The sequence below is a fragment of the Somniosus microcephalus genome, chromosome 18, assembly GCF_052327205.1.
Source record: "Somniosus microcephalus isolate GS21.2 chromosome 18, FLI_Smic_1.0, whole genome shotgun sequence".
In the NCBI taxonomy this organism is placed as follows: domain Eukaryota; kingdom Metazoa; phylum Chordata; class Chondrichthyes; order Squaliformes; family Somniosidae; genus Somniosus; species Somniosus microcephalus.
In genome coordinates, this window is record NC_141004.1 from 5021162 (window position 1) to 5044317 (window position 23156).

The following is a 23156-nucleotide window of genomic DNA, read 5'->3' on the forward strand; positions in this document are numbered from 1 at the left end:
GGCTGCCTCATTTCCTATATAAATAAGTCTTTCTTTTCTTTATGTAAAGTGCTTGAGTGGAAAACAAGAGATGGTTAAATGGCGGAAGTGATATTAACAAGGGCACGGAGGGATTTGAACACGAGGATGAGAATTTTAAATTGAAGGTGTTGCCGGACTGGGAGCCGGTGTCGTCTAGCTTGCTGGGTGAATGGGACTCGGTGCGAGTTAGGATACAGGCAGCAGATACAGCCGTCCTTAACACCTTATTCCAGGAGGTGTACGGGAGTGATTCTCATTCATTGTAGTGAAGGGTCAAGGGTCATAGTGCAGGACCCCACCAAGATTGAAAAGAATAGGAGGGAAGTAGCGAGAGGGTTCGAGTACAGGAACAAGGATGTCTTGCTGCAGTTGTACAAGGCCTTGGTGAGACCACACCTTGAGTATTGTGTGCAGTTTTGGTCGCCTTATCTGAGGAAGGATGTTCTTGCCATGGAGAGAGTGCAACAAAGATTCACCAGACTGTTACCTGGGATGGCAGGAATGACGTATGAGAGATTGGGTCGATTGGGCTTATACTCACTAGAGTTTAGAAGAATGTGAGGGGATCTCATTGAAACTTATAAAATTCTGACAGGACTGGACAGACTAGATGCAGGAAGGATGTTCCCGATGGTCGGGGAGTCCAGAACCAGGGGTCACAGTCTAAGGATAAGGGGTAAGCCATTTAGGACTGAGATGAGGAGGAATTTCTTCACCCAGAGAGTGGTGAACCTGTGGAATTCTCTACCACAGAAGGCAGTTGAGGCCAATTCATTAAATATATTCAAGAAAGAGTTGGATATATTTCTTAAGGCTAAAGGGATCAAGGGATATGGGGAGAAGGCAGGGATAGGGTACTGAGTTTGGATGATCAGCCATGATCTCATTGAATGGCGGAGCAGGCTCAAGGGGCTGAATGGCCTACTCCTGCTCCTATCTTCTATGTTTCTAAGTTCAGTGGACTCGAGATCTGGCACTGAACTTCGGGTTCTCAAAGCCTCTGGATTGTAAAAGGAAGGGAACTAGCGATGGGCAATAAATTCCAGCCTTTCCAACCACCCCCAGAGCCTGAGAATGAATTAAAAAAAGATAATTTACCGGCAGCCCAGAAGGCTGCGCTTTGCAAAGCAAGTTTTCTTGTCAGTGGCAGCGCGAGGCTTCCGCTGGTTTCTAAATGTTTGATGAAGGGTTATTTTTCAGTTCGGTTTTTATTCTCATGTTTGTATAATTCCACTCCACCCTTGTGCACAATTTATCGTTTGAATCTGGAGGTGAGGAGTTGCACAGTGTTGACGTCATGGCAAAGAACTAGTTGGAGGAGGGGACAATGCAAAGAGTCTTGATTTCAAAAGAGTGAAAATACAAGGGGAGAGGAAAAGTGTGGAGTTTGGAAAGAACAAGAGAGGAAAGTTCAGATAAACGATGATAATTGCACCAATGAACTAGAGAGAGGCAAGAAAGGAGGTGACGAGGAGAGGAGAGGCTGGAGTCAAGGTGAGGGAATGATTGGCAACTAGATCACGAGATTTTTAGTTTCTAATCTATCCATTTAAATATAAGAGTCTCGACACTACTGTTCACACTGGAGACACACTTCATTTTGTCAAAAGTATTAAAAAACAAGAGCGAAAGAAAGCCAATCATTTTCTGCTTGCTGCTCTGAACTTGATAGCCTGCCCACTGCCCATGGGCAAAAGCCAAGGATTTACAAGCATCCGTCTACCTACAGACGGCCTCGGTAGTTAACCTGTCATTGATTTCAGGATGTGCCTGTGTACTCTTTTGTGTGGGCACTAAACCAAATCAACTGTAACTAAACTTAAAACATTAAATGAAACTTAACAACTTAAATAAAAATTGTGATGCTGCACTCCAGTCCCCGCGGCGCCCACCGGTCGCGGAAGGCCTCGAGCGTGCCGGTGGACATCGCGTGATCCATCTCCAGGGCCACCAGAAGAGAGGCAGGTAATCAGGCCAAACGATGCACTCGGCTGCCCGCTGCCTGGACCAACTGATGGCCACTTTGGCCAGGCCCAGGAGCAGTCCCACAAGGAGGTCCCCCGACCTGCCCGCTCCCCTCCGGACCGGGTGACCAAAGATCAGGAGCGTGGGATTGAAGTGCAGCCAAAAATCGAGGAGCAGCCCCTTCAAATAATGATAGAGAGGCTGCAGCCTCTCACACTCCATATATACATGGAACACAGACTCCTCCAGGCCGCAGAAAAGGCAGGCAGCCTCGGAGTCCGTGAACCTACTTAAAACTTTGTTGCACGGGACTGCCTCGAGCAACACCCTCGAGGCCAAGTCTCCAATAGAGATGTGCCTGTGTAGAACATTTCCCCTCAGGCATTAACAGAGCATTTACCTTAAAGGGACAGGCCAGCTTAGACAAAGCCCCACCTCAGTACCAAATACCACACAGCTTGGACCACCCGCGGGGTATCAGCACGTCAAAAGTTAAACATTTGCTCTTGTCAATACAGGTGTGCACGCGCGCGCACATGTGTGAGTGTGTGTGTGTGTGAGAGTGTGTGTCTGTGTGTGTGTGTGAGAGTGTGTGTCTGTGTGTGTCTGTGTGTGTGTCTCGCCACTTGGGAGAGGCACCGGGCGTGTGTGGAACCATTCCCCAGGCAGAGGCTGAGCCTTAAGGCGGGAAGTAAATTGGGGCGAAACATTTTTTTTTAATTTAAAAGAATTTGTTTTTTAATTTAAAAGCGAGAGAAAGAATCAACTGTAAATTCAGCAAATTTACCAAACAAGGGAGAAAAAAGAATTTCTAGCTCTGCATGAGCTGAACAATATAACGTGGTGCCCTGACCATCAGGAGCAAGTTAATTTAAACCCATCCCCGTGTGATTAAAGGTCCTCGGGAGATTTGGTGTGGCTGCTTCAGTCAGAGGTAGGTGTGCGTCAGTCACACCGGCACATAAACAAGTGTTTTAATGTGATTATGAACAAGCCATTGATATCCCGATTTATCTCGCTTTTGCACTGGGATTATTTTTGTCCATCTTTAACACAGGAGCTGTGACATTTGAATCATGCCGAGTGCTTTTGGAGACAGAGAGCGAGGGCTTTATCATTGAAATAGCAAAATAGAGTGTCATTGGAACATCATTAAAAATTCACACTTACAACAATCAGACTGACCCAGTCCCACTGAAACTCACTCAATTGTGGAGAAGCACTGTGCCTTAGACAGGGACTGGCGGGGTGAAGGGAGGGGGATTATGGGATGGTCACTCAGTGATAACATCGGAAACCAGGTAGTCTGAGAAAACCCCAAAACCTACCCTCGTTGGGCACTCTCCAAACTTTTAATTCAGTGACTGTACTTGCTGAGGGATTGATGTTTCTGTCAGCTGCACGATAGACCATTCGCAGCCGTGCCCCATGTGTTAGCCTGGCTCCGCGGGTAGAACTCCTGCGCATCGGAGACCCAGTCTAGGTGCCGACTCTCACTGGGGCACTGTTCCTGAAGGTGCGGACTCTCCCTGGGGTACAGTTCCTGAAGGCGCCGACTCTCTCTGGGGTACAGTTCCTGAAGGTGCTGACTCTCACTGGGGTACAGTTCCTGAAGGTGCTGACTCTCACTGAGGTATAGTTCCTGAAGGTGCTGACTCTCACTGGGGTACAGTTCCTGAAGGTGCGGACTCTCACTGGGGTACAGTTCCTGAAGGTGCTGACTCTCACTGGGGTACAGTTTCTGAAGGTGCTGACTCTCACTGGGGTACAGTTCCTGAAGGTGCTGACTCTCACTGGGGTACAGTTCCTGAAGGTGCCGACTCTCACTGGGGTACAGTTCCTGAAGGTGCTGACTCTCACTGGGGTACAGTTCCTGAAGGTGCGGACTCTCACTGGGGTACAGATCCTGAAGGTGCTGACTCTCACTGGGGTACAGTTCCTGAAGGTGCTGACTCTCACTGGGGTACAGTTCCTGAAGGTGCTGACTCTCACTGGGGTACAGTTCGTGAAGGTGCTGACTCTCACTGGCGTTCCATGGGCAGTACTCAACCTCGAGCACATCACCCACCTTACCATTCTCTGGGTGTGACCCATGAGACTAGTGGCCGCAGGCTGTTCGAGTTGGGGGACATCACAGCTGAGCCTTGTTTTTTCATCTTTGGACCCAAAGGCATCTCAGTACAGGGACGTGGCTAGGGATTGGGAGTGGGGGCTGGTTGATGTTTCCCGCCCACAGTCCAGCACTGTTGAGGTCAGCAATAATGCCCCTACTGGACAGACCAGGGACCTCATTCTGGGATTGTTAGGTGCATTTATCAACCAACCCGTTGATTTTTTTGTTTGTTAATTTAGTGAACGTCTCCTTAGCTCTTGGGGCCTACCCACCTTTCCCATCGAATCCTCCTTCACTTCAAATTCGTGAAAGGACATTGTAGAGTCAAAAACTGCTTCAATGGGGAAAGGGGGAACGCTGGGAGAGGGGGAACGCTGGGAGAGGGGGAACGCTGGGAGAGGGGGAACGCTGGGAGAGGGGGAACGCTGGGAGAGGGGGAACGCTGGGAGAGGGGGAACGCTGGCAGAGGGGGAACGCTGGGAGAGGGGGAACGCTGGGAGAGGGGGAACGCTGGGAGAGGGGGAACGCTGGGAGAGGGGGAACGCTGGGAGGGGGGAACGCTGGGAGAGGGGGAACGCTGGGAGAGGGGGGGACGCTGGGAGAGGGGGGGACGCTGGGAGAGGGGGGGACGCTGGGAGAGGGGGGGACGCTGGGAGAGAGGGAACGCTGGGAGAGAGGGAACGTTGGGAGAGGGCGGAATGCTGGGGTAATGAAATGCTGGGAGAGGGGGAATGCTGGGAGAGGGGGAATGCTGGGAGAGGGGGAATGCTGGGAGAGGGGGAATGCTTGGAGTAGGGGAAAGCTGGGAGAGAGGGAACGCTGGGAGAGAGGGAACGCTGGGAGAGGGGGGAATGCTGGGGTAATGAAATGATGGGGGAGGGGGGAATGCTGGGAGAGGGGGAACGCTGGGAGGGGGGGACGCCGGGAGAGGGGGGACGCCGGGAGAGGGGGGACGCCGGGAGAGGGGGGACACCGGGAGAGGGGGGACGCCGGGAGAGGGGGGACGCCGGGAGAGGGGGGACGCCGGGAGAGGGGGAAACGCCGGGAGAGGGGGGAACGCCAGGAGAGGGGGGAACGCCGGGAGAGGGAGAATGCTGGGGTAATGAAATGATGGGAGAGGGGGAATGCTGGGAGGGGGGATTGCTGGGAGAGGGGGAACGCTGGGAGAGGGTGAACGCTGGGAGAGGAGGGACGCTGGGAGAGGAGGGACGCTGGGAGAGGGGGGACGCTGGGAGAGGAGGGACGCTGGGAGAGGGGGAACGCTGGGAGAGGGGGGACGCTGGGAGAGGAGGGACGCTGGGAGAGGGGGAACGCTGGGAGAGGGGGGACGCTGGGAGAGGGGGGACGCTGGGAGAGGGGGGACGCTGGGAGAGGGGGAACGCTGGGAGAGGGGGAACGCTGGGAGAGGGGGGACGCTGGGAGAGGAGGGACGCTGGGAGAGGGGGAACGCTGGGAGAGGGGGACGCTGGGAGAGGGGGGACGCTGGGAGAGGGGGAACGCTGGGAGAGGGGGGACGCTGGGAGAGAGGGAACGCTGGGAGAGGGGGGACGCTGGGAGAGGGGGGACGCTGGGAGAGGGGGGACGCTGGGAGAGGGGGGACGCTGGGAGAGGGGGGACGCTGGGAGAGGGGGGACGCTGGGAGAGGAGGGACGCTGGGAGAGGGGGGACGCTGGGAGAGGAGGGACGCTGGGAGAGGGGGGAACGCTGGGAGAGGGGGGACGCTGGGAGAGGGGGACGCTGGGAGAGGGGGGACGCTGGGAGAGGGGGGACGCTGGGAGAGGGGGGACGCTGGGAGAGGGGGGACGCTGGGAGAGGGGGGACGCTGGGAGAGGGGGGACGCTGGGAGAGGAGGGACGCTGGGAGAGGGGGGACGCTGGGAGAGGGGGGACGCTGGGAGAGGGGGGACGCTGGGAGAGGGGGGACGCTGGGAGAGGGGGGACGCTGGGAGAGGGGGAACGCTGGGAGAGAGGGGACGCTGGGAGAGAGGGGAACGCTGGGAGAGGGGGGACGCTGGGAGAGGGGGAACGCTGGGAGAGGGGGGAACGCTGGGAGAGGGGGGACGCTGGGAGAGGGGGGAACGCTGGGAGAGGGGGAACGCTGGGAGAGGGGGGACGCTGGGAGAGAGGGAACGCTGGGAGAGGGGGGACGCTGGGAGAGGGGGGAACGCTGGAGAGGGGGGACGCTGGGAGAGGGGGAACGCTGGGAGAGGGGGACGCTGGGAGAGAGGGGAACGCTGGGAGAGGGGGGAACGCTGGGAGAGGGGGGACGCTGGGAGAGAGGGAACGCTGGGAGAGGGGAACGCTGGAACGCTGGGAGAGGGGGGACGCTGGGAGAGGGGGGAACGCTGGGAGAGGGGGGAACGCTGGGAGAGGGGGGAACGCTGGGAGAGGGGGGGAACGCTGGGAGAGGGGGAACGCTGGGAGAGGGGGGAACGCTGGGAGAGGGGGGAACGCTGGGAGAGGGGGGAACGCTGGGAGAGGGGGGAGTGCTTGTCAGTGGAGCAGTAAACTGTCGATGGGAGAAGGAATGGGAGAGAAAAATAATCAAATGCTTTGCTGAGAATCTGAATTAAAATAATCAAAGCCGAGACTGCTTTTTTGAAGAGGGAAGGCCGTCTGCTTGTGAGGAAGGGAAACTGGTTTTATTTCACTTTTCCAACCAATTTCCTCAAAGCATTAATTTTCATTTTTTTGTTGCAAATGTTTTATTTGTATTGTCTTTGATGTTTGACCTTTCAAATTGCTGTTAATGTTTTAACAGAATGAATAAATCTTCTATCACGAATTGGAAATGCAAATATAAATACAGGCCTTTATCTGAAATTGGGGTCATTCTAATTTGCAAAGTTGAGGAGAGCTGCTCCTAATGTGAGGCACTGTTACAGTCTTCATAATTATACAGTTAGGTGGCGGTGAGGAAGAAGAGATGGAGCTGGTGAGAGAGACAGAGAGAGAGAGAGAGAGACAGAGAGACGGAGAGAGAGAGAGAGACAAAGAAAGACAGAGAGAGAGACAGACAGAGAGAGAGAGACAGAGAGAGAGAGAGAGACAGAGAGAGACAGAGAGAGAGAGGCAGAGAGAGAGAGAGAGAGAGACAGAGAGAGAGAGAGAGAGAGACAGACAGAGAGAGAGAGAGAGAGAGACAGACAGAGAGAGAGAGAGAGAGAGACAGAGAGAGAGAGAGAGAGAGACAGAGAGAGAGAGAGAGAGACAGAGAGAGACAGACAGAGAGAGAGAGAGAGAGAGACAGACAGAGAGAGAGACAGAGAGAGACAGAGAGAGAGAGAGAGAGAGACAGAGAGAGAGAGAGAAAGACAGAGAGAGAGAGACAAACAGAGAGGGAGAGACAGAGGGAGAGACAGAGAAAGAGAGAGACAGAATCACAGAGAGAGAGACAGAGAGACAGAGTCAGAGATAGAGAGAGAGAGAGAGAGACAGAGAGACGGAGAGAGAGAGAGAAAGACAGAGAGAGAGAGACAAACAGAGAGGGAGAGACAGAGGGAGAGACAGAGAAAGAGAGAGACAGAATCACAGAGAGAGAGACAGAGAGACAGAGTCAGAGATAGAGACAGAGAGAGAGAGACAGAGTCAGAGATAGATAGAGAGACAGAGAGAGAGAGAGAGACTTCAAAAAGAAGGCTTCCATCAGGATAAAGAAGATTGTGTGTACATATATATTTTTAAAATGTCAAATCACACATGGTAATAAAACAGACGAATTAAAAATGGTAATGCAATCAGTCACAACACAAGGATTCTGAGGCAATTTGTTAGCCTCTGGGAGAATTGTAACCTGCTTTTATTGGTCCTATTCAATTCCGAGGGATAGGTGCTGATAACGGCTTTAGAATAATCTGTGCTCGAAAGGAGCAACACTTGTTTTGTGCTCAGGATTGGGTTAACCCTTTGCCTGCTGGTGAAGAATGAGAAGCATGTCGACCACAGTCTGTCCCTTCCCACCTGCCTCACCACCCTGTCATTCTGCCCCCTCTTCCTCCCTCATCCATACCTTTATCACCTCGGACCCGACTATTCCGACACTCTCCCATCCCCCAGCTTCTGTAAACTTCAGCTCATCCAAAACTCTGCTGCCCCGTGTCCTAACTCACACCCAGTCCCGTTCACCCATCAGCCCCTGTGCTCACTGCCCCGTGTCCTAACTCACACCCAGTCCCGTTCACCCATCACCTGCTGTGCTCACTGCCCCGTGTCCGAACTCACACCCAGTCCCGTTCACCCATCACACCCTGTGCTCGCTGCCCCGTGTCCTAACTCACACCCAGTCCCGTTCACCCATCACCCCCTGTGCTCACTGCCCCGTGTCCTAACTCACACCCAGTCCCGTTCACCCATCACCCCCTGTGCTCACTGCCCCGTGTCCTAACTCACACCCAGTCCCGTTCACCCATCACCCGCTGTGCTCACTGCCCCGTGTCCTAACTCACACCCAGTCCCGTTCACCCATCACCCCCTGTGCTCACTGCCCCGTGTCCTAACTCACACCCAGTCCCGTTCACCCATCACCCCCTGTGCTCACTGCCCCGTGTCCGAACTCACACCCAGTCCCGTTCACCCATCACCCCCTGTGCTCACTGCCCCGTGTCCTAACTCACACCCAGTCCCGTTCACACATCACCCCCTGTGCTCACTGCCCCGTGTCCTAACTCACACCAAGTCCCGTTCACACATCACCCCCTGTGCTCACTGCCCCGTGTCCTAACTCACACCCAGTCCCGTTCACACATCACCCCCTGTGCTCACTGCCCCGTGTCCTAACTCACACCCAGTCCCGTTCACCCCTCACCCCTGTGCTCACTGCCCCGTGTCCTAACTCACACCCAGTCCCGTTCACCCATCACCCCGTGCTCACTGCCCCGTGTCCTAACTCACACCCAGTCCCGTTCAGCCATCACCCCCTGTGCTCACTGCCCCGTGTCCTAACTCACACCCAGTCCCGTTCACACATCACCCCCTGTGCTCACTGCCCCGTGTCCTAACTCACACCCAGTCCCGTTCACCCATCACCCCCTGTGCTCACTGCCCCGTGTCCTAACTCACACCCAGTCCCGTTCACCCATCACCCCCTGTGCTCACTGCCCCGTGTCCTAACTCGCACCCAGTCCCGTTCACCCATCACCCTCTGTGCTCACTGCCCCGTGTCCTAACTCACACCCAGTCCCGTTCACCCATCACCCCGTGCTCACTGCCCCGTGTCCTAACTCACACCCAGTCCCGTTCAGCCATCACCCCCTGTGCTCACTGCCCCGTGTCCTAACTCACACCCAGTCCCGTTCACACATCACCCCCTGTGCTCACTGCCCCGTGTCCTAACTCACACCCAGTCCCGTTCACCCATCACCCCCTGTGCTCACTGCCCCGTGTCCTAACTCACACCCAGTCCCGTTCACCCATCACCCCCTGTGCTCACTGCCCCGTGTCCTAACTCACACCCAGTCCCGTTCACCCATCACCCCCTGTGCTCACTGCCCAGTGTCCTAACTCACACCCAGTCCCGTTCACCCATCACCCCCTGTGCTCACTGCCCCGTGTCCTAACTCACACCCAGTCCCGTTCACCCATCACCCCCTGTGCTCACTGCCCAGTGTCCTTACTCACACCCAGTCCCGTTCACCCATCACCCCCTGTGCTCACTGCCCAGTGTCCTAACTCACACCCAGTCCCGTTCACCCATCACCCCCTGTGCTCACTGCCCAGTGTCCTTACTCACACCCAGTCCCGTTCACCCATCACCCCCTGTGCTCACTGCCCAGTGTCCTTACTCACACCCAGTCCCGCTCACCCATCACCCCCTGTGCTCATTGACCTACATTGGCTCCCGGTCCGGCAACACCTCAATTTTAAAATTCTTATCCTTGTTTTCAAATCCCTCCATGGCCTCGCCCCTCCCTATCTCTGTAACCTCCTTCAGCCCCACAACCGTCCGAGCTCTCTGCGCTTCTCTACTTCTGGCCTCTTGTCTATCCCCTGGTTTCCATCGCTCCACCATTGGCGGCCGTGCCTTCAGCTACCTGGGCCCTAAGCTCTGGAATTCCCTCCCTAAACCTCTCCGCCTCTCTCCTTCTTTAAGACGCTCCTTAAATCCTATCTCTTTGACCAACTTCCTGCCCTAATATCCACTTATGTGGCTCGGTGTCAGTTTTGTTTGATGTTTTACTGTGATAAAGGCGCTATATAAATACAAGTTGTTGTAGGAAACTGATTGGCTCTCCAATGACCGGTTTGTGGCAGAGACTCCGATACTCTTGCTGAATTGACCTGCAGTGGTGACAGGGTATCAGCTCTGACTTTAGCAGTGGCTGTGAGTTGAACGAGCTGCTGTTGGTGCCCCACAGGAGGTGGCCACCCCTCTCCCTAGTGTTGCTGGGGCAATGACTGACACTGAATGCCAATGGGCCCCATCTTTGTCCATCCAAGGCTCCCCGAGCCCGAGAGGTGTTTGAGGTGAGATTGGGGTCAGATTCTCTGACCTTCCCTTTCCACCTATCTACACCAATCCTTGGGACACCTTCACCAACCAGGGCTCATCGATTGTCCCTTTATTCCTTTTCTCTATCTTTTCTTTTGCTGCTGTGAGGTGCTTGGAGATATTTTCTGTGTTAGAGTCAGTTCTATGTATTGTTGGCCGTGGCTCAGTGGGCAGCTCTCTCGCCTCTGCAGATCAGAAGGTCGTGGGTTCAAGTCCCACCCCAGAGACCTAAGTGCAGAATCCAAGCACAGCAAAGTCCCCACACACCAATGACCAGATAATCTGCCTCAGTGATGTTGGTTGAGGGATAATTATTGGAGAACTCCCCTGCTCCTCTTCCAATAGCACCTTGGGATGTTTTACATTGATCTGAGAGAGCAGACGGGGCCTTGGTTTAACGTCTCATCTGAAAGATGCCAACTCCGACAGTGCGGCACTCCCTCAGTACTGCCCCTCCGACAGTGCGGCGCTCCCTCAGTACTGCCCCTCCGACAGTGCGGCGCTCCCTCAGTACTGCCCCTCCGACAGTGCGGCACTCCCTCAGTACTGCCCCTCCGACAGTGCAGCGCTCCCTCAGTACTGCCCCTCCGACAGTGCAGCGCTCCCTCAGTACTGCCCCTCCGACAGTGCAGCACTCCCTCAGTACTGCCCCTCTGACAGTGCAGCGCTCCCTCAGTACTGCCCCTCCGACAGTGCGACGCTCCCTCAGTACTGCCCCTCCGACAGTGCAGCACTCCCTCAGTACTGCCCCTCCGACAGTGCAACGCTCCCTCAGTACTGCCCCTCCGACAGTGCGATGCTCCCTCAGTACTGCCCCTCCGACAGTGCGGCGCTCCCTCAGTACTGCTCCTCCGACAGTGCAGCGCTCCCTCAGTACTGCCCCTCCGATAGTGCAGCGCTCCCTCAGTACTGCCCCTCCGACAGTGCGGCGCTCCCTCAGTACTGCCCCTCCGACAGTGCAGCGCTCCCTCAGTACTGCCCCTCCGATAGTGCAGCGCTCCCTCAGTACTGCCCCTCCGACAGTGCAGCACTTCCTCAGTACTGGCACCAGGAGTGTTGGCCTGGATTATGGGCTCCAGACACTGGAGTGGAATTCTGAACCCACCGCCTTCCGATTCAAAGGCAAGAGTGCTGCCAGCCGAGCCAAGCCGACATGACTTTTTTTCTTCCCTCCCTAGTTGTTGTCAGTCTTTTCAAAAGGCTTCGTGTAAAAGCTATCATAAATTAAATCTATTTCCTTGGTGACTGGCCTTAACACAATTGCAGCTTCAAGACATGGAGCCATTCTCTTTGGGGTTTTTTTCTCTCTTGGCGAGGTGCAATGTAATCTTTGCAAAGTAATTTACCTCACGCCAAACCCAAAACGTGTAGAAATCTGCATGAAATTGTAAAGGGAGAATTGAAGGGCTCGGGTAAAAAAAAAATGATTTGTGTTATGATCTGGGATAACTAGATGTGAATGAATACCCCAGTTTTACTGACTTTGAGAAATATAGCTTCTATTCAGCGGTTCAGCTCTTTCTCCAGCAACATCTGCAGCACAATAGCACTGCCTGTCAACTGGGTTTCATTGTCTACTATTTAATTTTTATCGATGACACTCCAGATAAGCTTTTAAAGTATTTATTTAAAATGCGACCGGTTTTCCACATGCTAATTATTTCTGAGGAGTATTGAAGGGTGCTTTCAAAATTCGAGTGATAATTTGCTGCGATGGGTCTGTGTCGGTGGCCCTGACTGGCCCCCACAGCCTCCTCCTTTCCCCAGGTCTGATGGGTTCACCTCGAACCCAGTGATCAAACTCCAGCCACACAGCATCAAAGCCAGACTCTGCGTGTAACTGGGCTGGGAGCGTCGCGAGTGCAAAAATAGTGACGATGAGAAACGAGAGTTTATCGTAGGATACGCTCCAGGAACAGGAGAGAGACATCCATACAATAGGCGTCTATGACTAACTCCCCAGGGCTGCCACAGCTCTGTCAGAGTCCCCTCCCTCCCTCGCACAATCTACAGGCTTTCAAAATCAGAGCCTGCTGTCACCTAATCACTACTGTCTGTAGTAATGTAGTGTTTATGTTATTGGAATAGGAATAATTGAGAGGCCTGGACTAATAGTCCTACAGAGTGAGTGTTCCCAACAGGGCAGTTTGAGATTTGGATTCAGTTTAAGATATAAATAAATCTGGAAATAAAAAGCTGGTCTCAGTAAAATCTGTCGGATGGTCGTAAAAACCCAACAGTCTCATTAATGCCCTTCAGGGAAGGAATCCTTCCGTCCTTACCCGGTCTGGGCCTCTGTGACTCCAGTCCCACACCAATGTGGTTGACTCTTAACTGCCCCCTGAAGTGACCTGGTAAATCTGGGCAATTAGGGATGGGCAATAAATGCCAGCCTTGCCAGCGACGCCAACATTTTTTTATTCGTTCACGGGATCTGAGCATCGTTGGTAAGGCCAGCATTTATTGCCCATCCCTAATTGCCCTTGAGAAGGTGGTGGTGAGCCGCCGCCTTGAACCGCTGCAGTCCGTGTGGTGAAGGTACTCCCAGCGCTGTTAGGGAGGGAGTTCCAGGATTTTGACCCAGCGACGATGAATGAACGTGCTGGGAACGAAGTGTAACAAAAAAATGACATCCTGATTTATCTTTACTCTTTTCATGTTACCTGCACTCTGAGCCTTGACTGATCATCTGACTCAACTTTATCAAATGAGTTTAGCTTTAGTTGAGCTTGTGTCAGCTTGGCTCCATGGGCAGGACGAAGTGAGAGGAGATTTAGGACTGAGATGAGGAGAAATTTCTTCACTCAGAGGGTGGTGAATCTTTGGAATTCTCTACCCCAGAGGGCTGTGGAGACTCAGTCGTTGAGTATATTCAAGACAGAGATCGATAGATTTTTGGATATTCAGGGAATCAAGGGATATGGGGATAGTGCAGGAAAGTGGAGTTGAGGTCGAAGATCAGCCATGATCTTATTAAATGGCGGAGCAGGCTCGAGGGGCCGAATGGCCGACTCCTGCTCCTATTTCTTATGTTCTTATGAGAGGAGAATTACTTTGCACACAGAGGGTGTGTAATGTCCGACCAGAAACAGCAAGGGAAGCAGATCCCAGAATAGCTTTTTAAATGGATGGGAATAAATGATTGAACAAGGAAATTTGAAGTGGATCTTGGGGACAGAGCAGGGGGAAAGGGACTAAGCGGAAAGCACTTTCCAGAGAGCTGGCACAGGCAGGATGGGCTGAATGGCCTCCTTATATGCTGTAAAATTCTTTATTTCTGTGATTCAGTCTAACCCCTGAGTCAGAAGGTTGTGGGTTCAAAACCCACCTGAGGACTTGAGACCATAATCCAGATCAACATTTCAGTGCAGTACTGAGGGAGCGCTGCACTGTCGGCGGTGCAGTACTGAGGGAGCGCTGCACTGTCGGAGGGGCAGTACTGAGGGAGTGCTGCACTGTCGGAGGGGCAGTACTGAGGGAGCGCTGCACTGTCGGAGGGACAGTACTGAGGGAGCGCCGCACTGTCGGAGGGGCACTACTGAGGGAGCACTGCACTGTCGGAGGTGCAGTACTGAGGGAGCGCTGCACTGTCGGAGGGGCAGTGCTGAGGGAGCGCCGCACCGTCGGAGGGGCAGTGCTGAGAGAGTTCTGCACTGTCAGAGGGGCAGTACTGAGTGAGTTCTGCACTGTCGGAGGGGCAGTACTGAGCGAGTTCTGCACTGTCGGAGGGGCAGTACTGAGGGTGCACCGCACTGTCGGAGTCCCCATTCTGCGCCCAAATAAAAGGGGCCAATTTTCCCCGCTATTTCTTTACACAGAATGGTGATCAACAGCTGAAATGCACATTGGGCACATGGAAGAACGAGCTGGGTTCTATCATGGGGAGGTAGTCGGGTTGGGGATCAGGAAGGAGCGAATCAAATGGGCTGAATGGCCACCTTCATCCCTCCATTCCTGTGATCTGGTAGTAAATTGTTACTCAGTAACTGGGCAGTGTTTCCTATGACTGATGGTCACGTCTCTCACTGTGTGTCTCACCTCTCGCTCTGCCTGTCCTTCTCTCTTACAGAACGCCGTGCGCCACAACCTCAGTCTTCACAAGTGCTTCGTGCGAGTGGAGAATGTAAAAGGGGCGGTTTGGACGGTGGACGAACTAGAGTACCAAAAGCGAAGGCCACCAAAGATGACCGGGTAAGACTTGGCCAAAACCTTCGTCGTCACATCTCACCGGCACTTTTACATTTTCTTTGAGATACATCTCCTCACGTCATTCAGAGGTCCCATGTCCCATAATGTGCAGGAGGAGTCATGGGGGGAAATTTCAGTATCGCCCCGTTTGGGGCCATTATCGGCCGTGCACAAAGTTTAGCGCCTGCCACTAATTATCACCTCCGACAACAAACTTGGCTTTTATTGCTCCTGGAGGTGATTGGAGCGCTAAATCAGGTGCTACACACCTGTCTTAAGGCGCAAAGGCCGAGGAGCGAGGCGCTACCTCAGAGGGCTGGCGAAGCAAGGAAGGTCAAATCAAAATGAACCTGCAAAGTGCTGCTCAGTACCCAGAACCCCTCCACACAGCGTTGAATCTCTCCAGAAGTCTCTCTCAGAATGCGTGGTGCAAAAATGTCGCCAACAAAAAAAGGCAGGAAGCGGTCACCTTTAAATAGCGCTCCCCCAGTCCCTTCCCGACTGCAAAACGCTCCCCTCAACCTGTCATTGCTAGCAGCAGGCGGTAAGGCAGGGGGCGCCACTCACTATCCGGTCCGGGGCACTAACGGGGCGTTGCGCACTCAACTGACGTCACAATCTGCCGGCGCAGGAGATCGTGGCGGTAGTGTTTAGCGTCGCCACAAAATGGGGGAAAAATTCAATTGTTTGCGCCTCCCGTGAGCACCTTAAGAGGGCGCTAATGGGCCGCAAAGCAACTAGCGCCCAGGCGCGGCGATGTTTGCGCCGCTCGCGAAATTAACTAGACATTTTGCGGCGGCGCTAAACACTACCGCCACGGTCTCCTGCACCGGCAGATCATGACGTCAGTCGAGTGTGCAACGCCCCAATAGCGCCCTGGACCGGAAATTGAGTGGCGCCCCCTGCCTTCCCGCCTGCCGCTAGCAACGACAGGTTGAGGGGAGCGTTTTGCTGTCAGAAAGGGACTGGGGGAGCGCTATTTAAAGGCGACCGCTTCCTGCCTTTTTTTGTTGGTGACATTTTTGCATCACGCATTCAGAGAGAGAGAGAGAGAGAGAGAGAGACTTCTGGAGAGATTCAACGCTGTGTGAAGGAGTTTTGGGTACTGAGCAGCACTTTGCAGGTTTATCTTGATTTGCCCTTCCTTGCTTCGCCAGCGCTCTGAGGTAGCGCCTTGCTCCTCGGCATTTCCGCCTTAAGACAGGTGTGAAGCGCCTGATTTAGCGCTCCAATCACCTCCAGGGCGATAAAAGCCAAGTTTGCTGTCGGAGGTGATAATTAGCGCCAGGCACTAAACTTTGCGCACGGCCGATAATGGCCCCAAACGGGGCGATACTGAATTTTTCCCCCAATGTCTAGTTAATTTCGCGAGCAGCGCAAACATCGCCGCGCCCGGGCGCCAGTTGCTTTGTGCCCCATTAGCGCCCTCTTAAGGTGCTAACAGGAGGCGCCAACAACTGAATTTTTCCCCCATATGGTCTCAATTTGGTTGATTTGGGCCTCTCGGGCGCTAACGGGGCGCAAATCAACTTGCGCCTGGGCGCGGTGCCGCGAAATAACAGTTAGCGCCGTGCAGCGCTGCGCCGCCGGCGATGATGTCATCGCTGTGCGCAGCGCCCCGCTCGTGTCCCAGCTGTAACATTGGGTGGCGCCCCGCGACTCACCGCCGGACGCTATATCCGCTGGGGTCAGGGGGGCCGACCTGCGGCCGGGGTGGCGCTGGTGGGCAGCCATTTTTGTTGCTGACTGCCTGCCAGCACCTGCCCCCCGTTACTGTCCCCGGCCCCCGTGAAGGCCCCCCCTCTCCCCCCGTGAGCCCGGCACTTCACTCGAGTGCCGGGCTCGTTTGCTGGCATTCCCGACCCCTGGTGGCCCAGCTGGGCGTCGGGACGCGCTGCGCCAGGCCCCTCCCCTTTAATAAGGGGCACGCGCTCCGACACATAGCGCCGCGATATTGGCTTGCAGCGCCCCATGGGGGACGCGGGGCACTTCCAGTAGCACCGCTCCTCCCTATCGGGGCGCTACCTGGGAAATTCGGCCGCGGGGGGCGCTAACTTTTCCCGTCAAAGGTAGCGCCCGACCAATTTTACCCCATCGAGTCATAACTGGTGCCCCCCAGCTGAATGGCTGTGTTAACCGCCCCAGTGAGACTAGACCGAGGTCAGGCTCAAATAGAATACACTCAAGGCCAATGTTTTAAAAAACAATACTGGACACCCGAGATAAAAAGATAGAAAATGCTGGAATTGCTCTGTTGAACAGTTTGCACTGGTGCAGAGAAATGGAAGGATAAGGTTTCACGTAGAGGCACTCCGTCCAAACTCAAAGTTGGACCCCAGGTGACCACTCCTACAGGATTGAAAGAACGAGGGCAATACTTGACTCGACTTCTCACTGTCGCTTCCCTTCTCCCCTCCTTCTGTTCGATCCTGTAACAGCCCAACATCTGGAGCTTGTTTCTATTTCAGATACTCGCAGCCCTGCCCTGCATTTCTAGAATTGGGGGGGGGGGGGAGATTTTGAGGGGTGCAAAAGGGTCCTAGTTTTCCTTGTTTCCATGTCTTCCTGTATTTTTAACCTCTTACAGCTGCTTTTGAGAATAGGACAGAATTTGTATCGGAAAAAATTAAAAGTTAATCTTCAGTCGTTCAGAGCGAGCACATGGCCCTTTCCCCGAAGGAATTGCCCGGCTTCAGCTTTCTCCAGAGGTCAGTGTTCAGTGCTGGACCAGGAATTGCCGTGAGGAGTCCCATCGCACTCCTCAGTCTCACTCGCTATCCCAGTGTCAAGGGGCAAAATCCTAACTTCTGGCTTGCTGATGGAATTCTACTCCACAGCGTGGAGGGTCTGGACCAGAGAATCCCCCCAACACGGTGAGACCCGGACTTCAATGATTTCCACTTGTGGGCGAGGCCAAAACTAGGGGCCATTAACATAAGAAACATAAGAAATAGGAGCAGGAGTCGACCATTCGGCCCCTCGAGCCTGCTCCGCCATTCAACAAGATCATGGCTGATCATCCACCTCATCTCCACTTTCCCGCACTGTCCCCATATCCCTTACTTCCCAAAAATGTATCAACCTCAGTCTTGACTATACTTAATGACAGCTCTCTGGGGTAGAGAATTCCAAAGATTCCCCACCCTCTGAGTGAAGACATTCCTCCTCATCTCAATCCTAAATGGCCGACCCCTTATTCTGAGACTGTGACCCCTGGTTCTAGAATCTCCAGCCCGGGGAAACATCCTCCCAGCATCTACCCTGTCAAGCCCTGTAAGAATTTTATATGTTTCAATGAGATCACCACATATTTAGATTAAATATAAGACAGTCACTAATAAATCCAATGGGGAATTCAGGAGAAACTTCTTTACCCAGAGAGTGGTGAGAATGTGGAACTCGCTACCACAGGGAGCGGTTGAGGCGAATAGTATCGATACATTTAAGGGGAGCTGGATAAACACATGAGGGAGGAAGCGATAGAAGGATGGGCTGATGGGGTGAGATGAAGAGGGTGGGAGGAGGCTCGTGTGGAGCACAAACTGGCACGGGCCTGTTGGGCCGAATGGCCTGATTCTGTGCTGTAAATACTTTTTATGGGTAGTGGAGGCCAAACACTTTACAACAGGTAGAGTGAAATAATCTACAGGACAAGTCGCTGGAGTAATGAGTTCTACTTTAACGGATTAGTTGGTGTCAGGTGTCGCCTTTGCTGAAAAAGTTTATCTTCTTTCAGAAGTCCAACGTTAGTGAAGAACGTGATTACGGGACTTGGATATGGAGGAGCACTTAACTCGAGCTATCAGGTGAGCGCTGACACTCCAACTTTTATCAACGTGCTTTGAATAAATTCTAAATGAGTGGACTGAGAAGCTGAAGAACACCCGGACATCTTCGACCATCCTCCTGAGCCCCTCCCTACACTCCAGCCATCGCCACACACTTGGCTCGAGGCAGACCTCAGGCTGACGGTGCAACCCTCCTCCATCTCACACATCCTGCTTTTTTAAAATAATAATTTTCCCCCTTTTCAGCTTTCTCCCTCCTCTCCTGGGAATGGGAGGGTGGATTTTACTCTCGGTTACACTCCATGGACAGGCCCAGGCGGAGAGCAACACAGCAGGAAATTCAGCAGAGTTCAGTCCTGACCCCGATCCCCACCCATTTCACGGGACATTCTGCTTTCTGGCGAATATGTGAGGGTTTTGCCCGAAATGGGCAGGAACGTCGTAATCGTACTAAACTGTGCAGGATGGGATCTCGTTTAGATGGCAGTGGGACTTTGTGATGCTTACGTTATCCTGGCCAGGTAACCAGAGATTGCACAGATCCAAGTGCAAAATCATGTCAGGGACAATTAGGTCGGTGGACCGCAACTGATCTCCAGTGTTTACTTTGGTTCCAGTGGGTTGAGGCGGTGACTGGATGAATAGGTTTAGAAAGAAGGAAAAGGGAGAGTTGGACTGAGGCTACGATCTGGTCTCCTCCTTCCTCATCTTCGCTTCCTCCAGATCCCCAAAGAATGGTTTGGGGATCTCCTGCTGCAGGACTTCTGCCCCTTTAGAGGAAGTCTCCCCCTGCCCCTTCAGGGGACGACTCTCCCTGCCCCTTTAGGGGACGACTCCCCTGACTCTTTAGAGGAAGTCTCTCCCTGCCCCTTTAGGGGAAGTCTCCCCTGACTCTTTAGAGGAAGTCGCTCCCTGCCCCTTTAGGGGAAGTCTCCCCCTGCCCCTTTAGGGGAAGTCTCCTCCTGCAGGAAGTGTGGAAGGGGCTGAGTTATCAACTTGGCAGGCCGGTGTTCGGGCACTCCCGCATATCAACCTGCTGCCGCACTGGGTGTGACTCCAGGGACAGCCGCCATTCTGTTACAGTCGATGGAAGGAGTTAAGGGGAGCAACATTCCAGGATATCGGGGAAAGGACCTGATCATGTTAAAAGGAGCTGCAAAGATGGACTCATTCAAGATCCCAGCAGACTGTGAGGGTGCGAGAGTTCGAGGGTGTGAGTGTGCGAGGCTGCAGGCGGTGCGAGGGGTGTAAGGGTGTGGGCGGTGCGAGGGTGCGAGGATTCAAGGATGCGAGGGTGCGAGCATGCGAGGGTTCGACGGTGCAAGCGTGCGAGGGTGCGAGGATGCCAGGGTGTGAGGATGCGAATGTGCGATGATGCGATGATGCGAGGCTGCAGGCGGTGCGAGGGTCCGAGGGTGCAGGCAGTGCGAGGGTGCAGACGGTGTGAGGGTGCGAGGGTGCGAGCGTGCGAGCGTGCGAGGGTGCAATGATGCGATGATGTGAGGGTGCAGGGGGTGTGAGGGTGCAGGGGGTGTGAGGATGCGAGCGTGCAGGCAGTGCAAGGGTGCGAGCATGCAGGTGGTGCGAGGTTGCGAGTGTGCGATGATGCGATGATGTGAGTGTGCAGGCGGTGCGAGGGTGTGAGGCTGCAAGGGTGCGAGGGTGCAATGATGCGAGGGTGCGATGATGCGAGGGTGCGGGCGGTGCGAGGATGCGAGGGTGCGAGGGTGTGAGCATGCGAGGGTGTGAGTGTGCGATGATATGATGTGAGGGTGCAGGCGGTGCGAGGGTGCAGACGGTGCGAGGGTGCAGGCGGTGCGAGGGTGCGAGGGTGCAGGCGGTGCGAGGGTGCGCGGGTGCGAGGGTGCGCGGGTGGGAGCATGCGGGTGGTGCGTGGGTGCGAGTGTGCGAGGGTGCGGGTGGTGTGAGGTTGAGAGGGGTGCGAGGGTGCAGGCGGTGCAGAGGGTGCGAGGGAGCAGGCAGTGCGAGGGTGCGTGGGTGCAGGCGGTGCGAGGATGCGAGGGTGCAGGCAGTGCGAGGGTGCGAAGGTGCAAGCGTGCGAGGATGCGAGGGTGCAGGCGATGCGAGGGTGCAGGCGGTGCGAGGGTGCGTGGGTGCAGGGGGGCAAGGGTGTGAGGGTGCGATGATGCGAGCATGTGGGCGGTGCGAGTGTGTGAAGGTGCGAGGATGCAAGCGTGCGAGGGTGCAGGCGGTGCGAGGGTGCGAGGGTGCAGGCGGTGCGAGGGTGCAGGCGGTGCGAGGGTGCAGGCAGTGCGAGGGTGCAGGCAGTGTGAGGATGCGAGGGTGGGAGGGTACGAGGGTGTGAGGGTATGATGGTGTGAGGGTGCAACGGTGCGAGCGTACGAGGGTGCGAGGGTGCAGGCAGTGCCAAGGTGCAGGCGGTGTGAGGGTACGAGGGTGTGAGGGTACGATGGTGCGAGGGTACGATGGTGTGAGGGTGAGAGGGTGCGGGCGGTGCGGGTTGGGCGAAGATGCGGGCGGTGCTTCTCACGGTTAAAGGGTTACCTTGAAGTGAGGTTTCGAAGGGATTATTCACTTGGCTACTCTCAGTGACACCTTTGTAATCCTGCACTGCTGCTACAACAAGGCTGTTAGCAGTGAACTGACCGATTGTCCATGAGATGCAGCGACCCTCGACTGGGAAAAGGGCCTCTGTCCTTGGCCGCCCTTCCTCTCCTGCCCCCTCTGAGACTCCAGGTGCCCTGCCACTTACTTCACTGCTTGTACACATGTCTGTGATTTCACTCAAACTGCCGATTTCCCTTTGGCTCCAAGTTCACTATCAATCCTTTAAGCTGCCTTTCAGGTGCTATCCTGCCCCCTTCTCCTGGGTGAGCGGACAGATCTGGGGCAGAACTCACACCCGCCGGCTGAAATCAGAGCCCAGCCCGGGTTTAGCGCTCATAGACCTGGGGAGGTCACTGTTCCCACTCTCACCACTTCCAGCACACAGCACTATACTCAGCTCACTGCCTGGTGCTGAGGGACAATTCCCTGGGCGCTCGTCACCCTCTAGTCCATCGCCCATTCCTCGTCCCTGGGCCTGAGCAGTGAATGGCAGCTGGCTGTGCGACTACAGAGGGCATCACAACCCAGTCCTGTCTCACCAAATCCACTAACACACTCACACACACACTCACGCACACACACTCCTTCTTCTTCTTAGGCAGTCCCTCGGAACCGAGGATGACTTGCTTCCACATTAAAAATGAGTTCTCAGGTGACTGATGAGTCCAATGCGGGACCTACAGTCTCTGTCACAGGTGGGGCAGACGGTGGTTGAAGGGGCGGGTGGGTGGGGTGCTTTGGTTGACGTGCGCTCCTCCCGCTCGTTGCGCTTGGCTTCCGCTTGCTCCCGGCGAAGAGACTCGAGGTGTTCGGCGCCTTCCCGGATGCTTCTCCTCCACTCTCACACTCTCACACTCTCACACACACACTCTCACACTCTCACACACACACACACTCTCACACACACACACACTCTCACACACACACACACACTCTCTCACACACACACACACACACACACACACACACACACACACACACACACTCACACACACTCTCACACACACACACACTCTCACACACACACACACACACACACTCTCACACACTCACACACTCACACACACACACACACACACACTCTCACACACTCTCACACACACACACACTCTCACACACACACACTCTCACACACACACACACTCTCACACACACACACACTCTCACACACACACACTCTCACACACACACACACCCACACACTCTCACACACACACACACTCTCACACACACACACACTCTCACACACTCTCACACACACTCTCACACACACACTCACACACACACACACACACACTCACTCTCTCACACACACTCTCACACACACACTCTCACACACACACACACACACACACTCTCACACACACTCTCACACACACACTCTCACACACACACTGACACTCACACACTCTCTCTGACCAGGAAGAGACAGGAAGGGGCAGTAAAATGACAGAAGTTGAAAACCGGGCCCTCCGAAATCAGGTTCCAGTTTAAAATCTGTGAATTAAACATCCCAGAGTCCCGCAGGTCCCTCGGTTTGTGGAATAAACTCTCGGTATCTGAGTCCCTTGTCTGAGTATTCGACATGTTTCAGGAAGTAAAGCTCTGCTGGATTTACAGTGAGAGAGAGACACCAGCTGGCTACTTGGTGAATCTCAGCCAGACTCCAATATCGGAGTCAGCCTGTCACCTGAGTTGCTGCTGATTACTGAGAGGGACTGACTGCAGCTTGAGGGGCAGTGAGGGGAGGCTGCTAACCTCAGGGATCTTGCATTAAACAGGAGAGAACAAATCGTAAACTAGGGTTCCTGTTTCTGATTGCATTTCAGTGATTCCAACTGGAACATGTCTGTGTGTGCGGGAGTGTGTGTATGTGTGCGCGCGTGGAAGTGTGTGTGCGGGAGTGTGTGTGTGTTTGTGTGTGCGAGCGTGTGTGAGTGTGTGTGAGTATGAGTGAGTGTGTGCGGGCGTGTGTGTGTATGTGTGTGAGTGAGTGTGTGCGGGCG

At 54.4% G+C, this 23156-nt stretch overlaps 1 protein-coding gene across 3 annotated transcripts in view; it reads left to right on the forward strand.

Annotated features, from left to right (window-relative positions):
* The window catches only part of foxp4 (forkhead box P4), a 728261-nt gene that overhangs the window by 568601 nt on the left and 136504 nt on the right, over positions 1–23156 (forward strand). For all 3 annotated transcript variants that reach the window (XM_086010975.1, XM_086010973.1, XM_086010974.1), the window contains 2 exons: positions 14655–14776; positions 18510–18579. In XM_086010975.1, coding sequence (XP_085867101.1) covers positions 14655–14776; positions 18510–18579 — 192 coding nt within the window. The remainder of the gene's footprint in view (positions 1–14654; positions 14777–18509; positions 18580–23156) is intronic.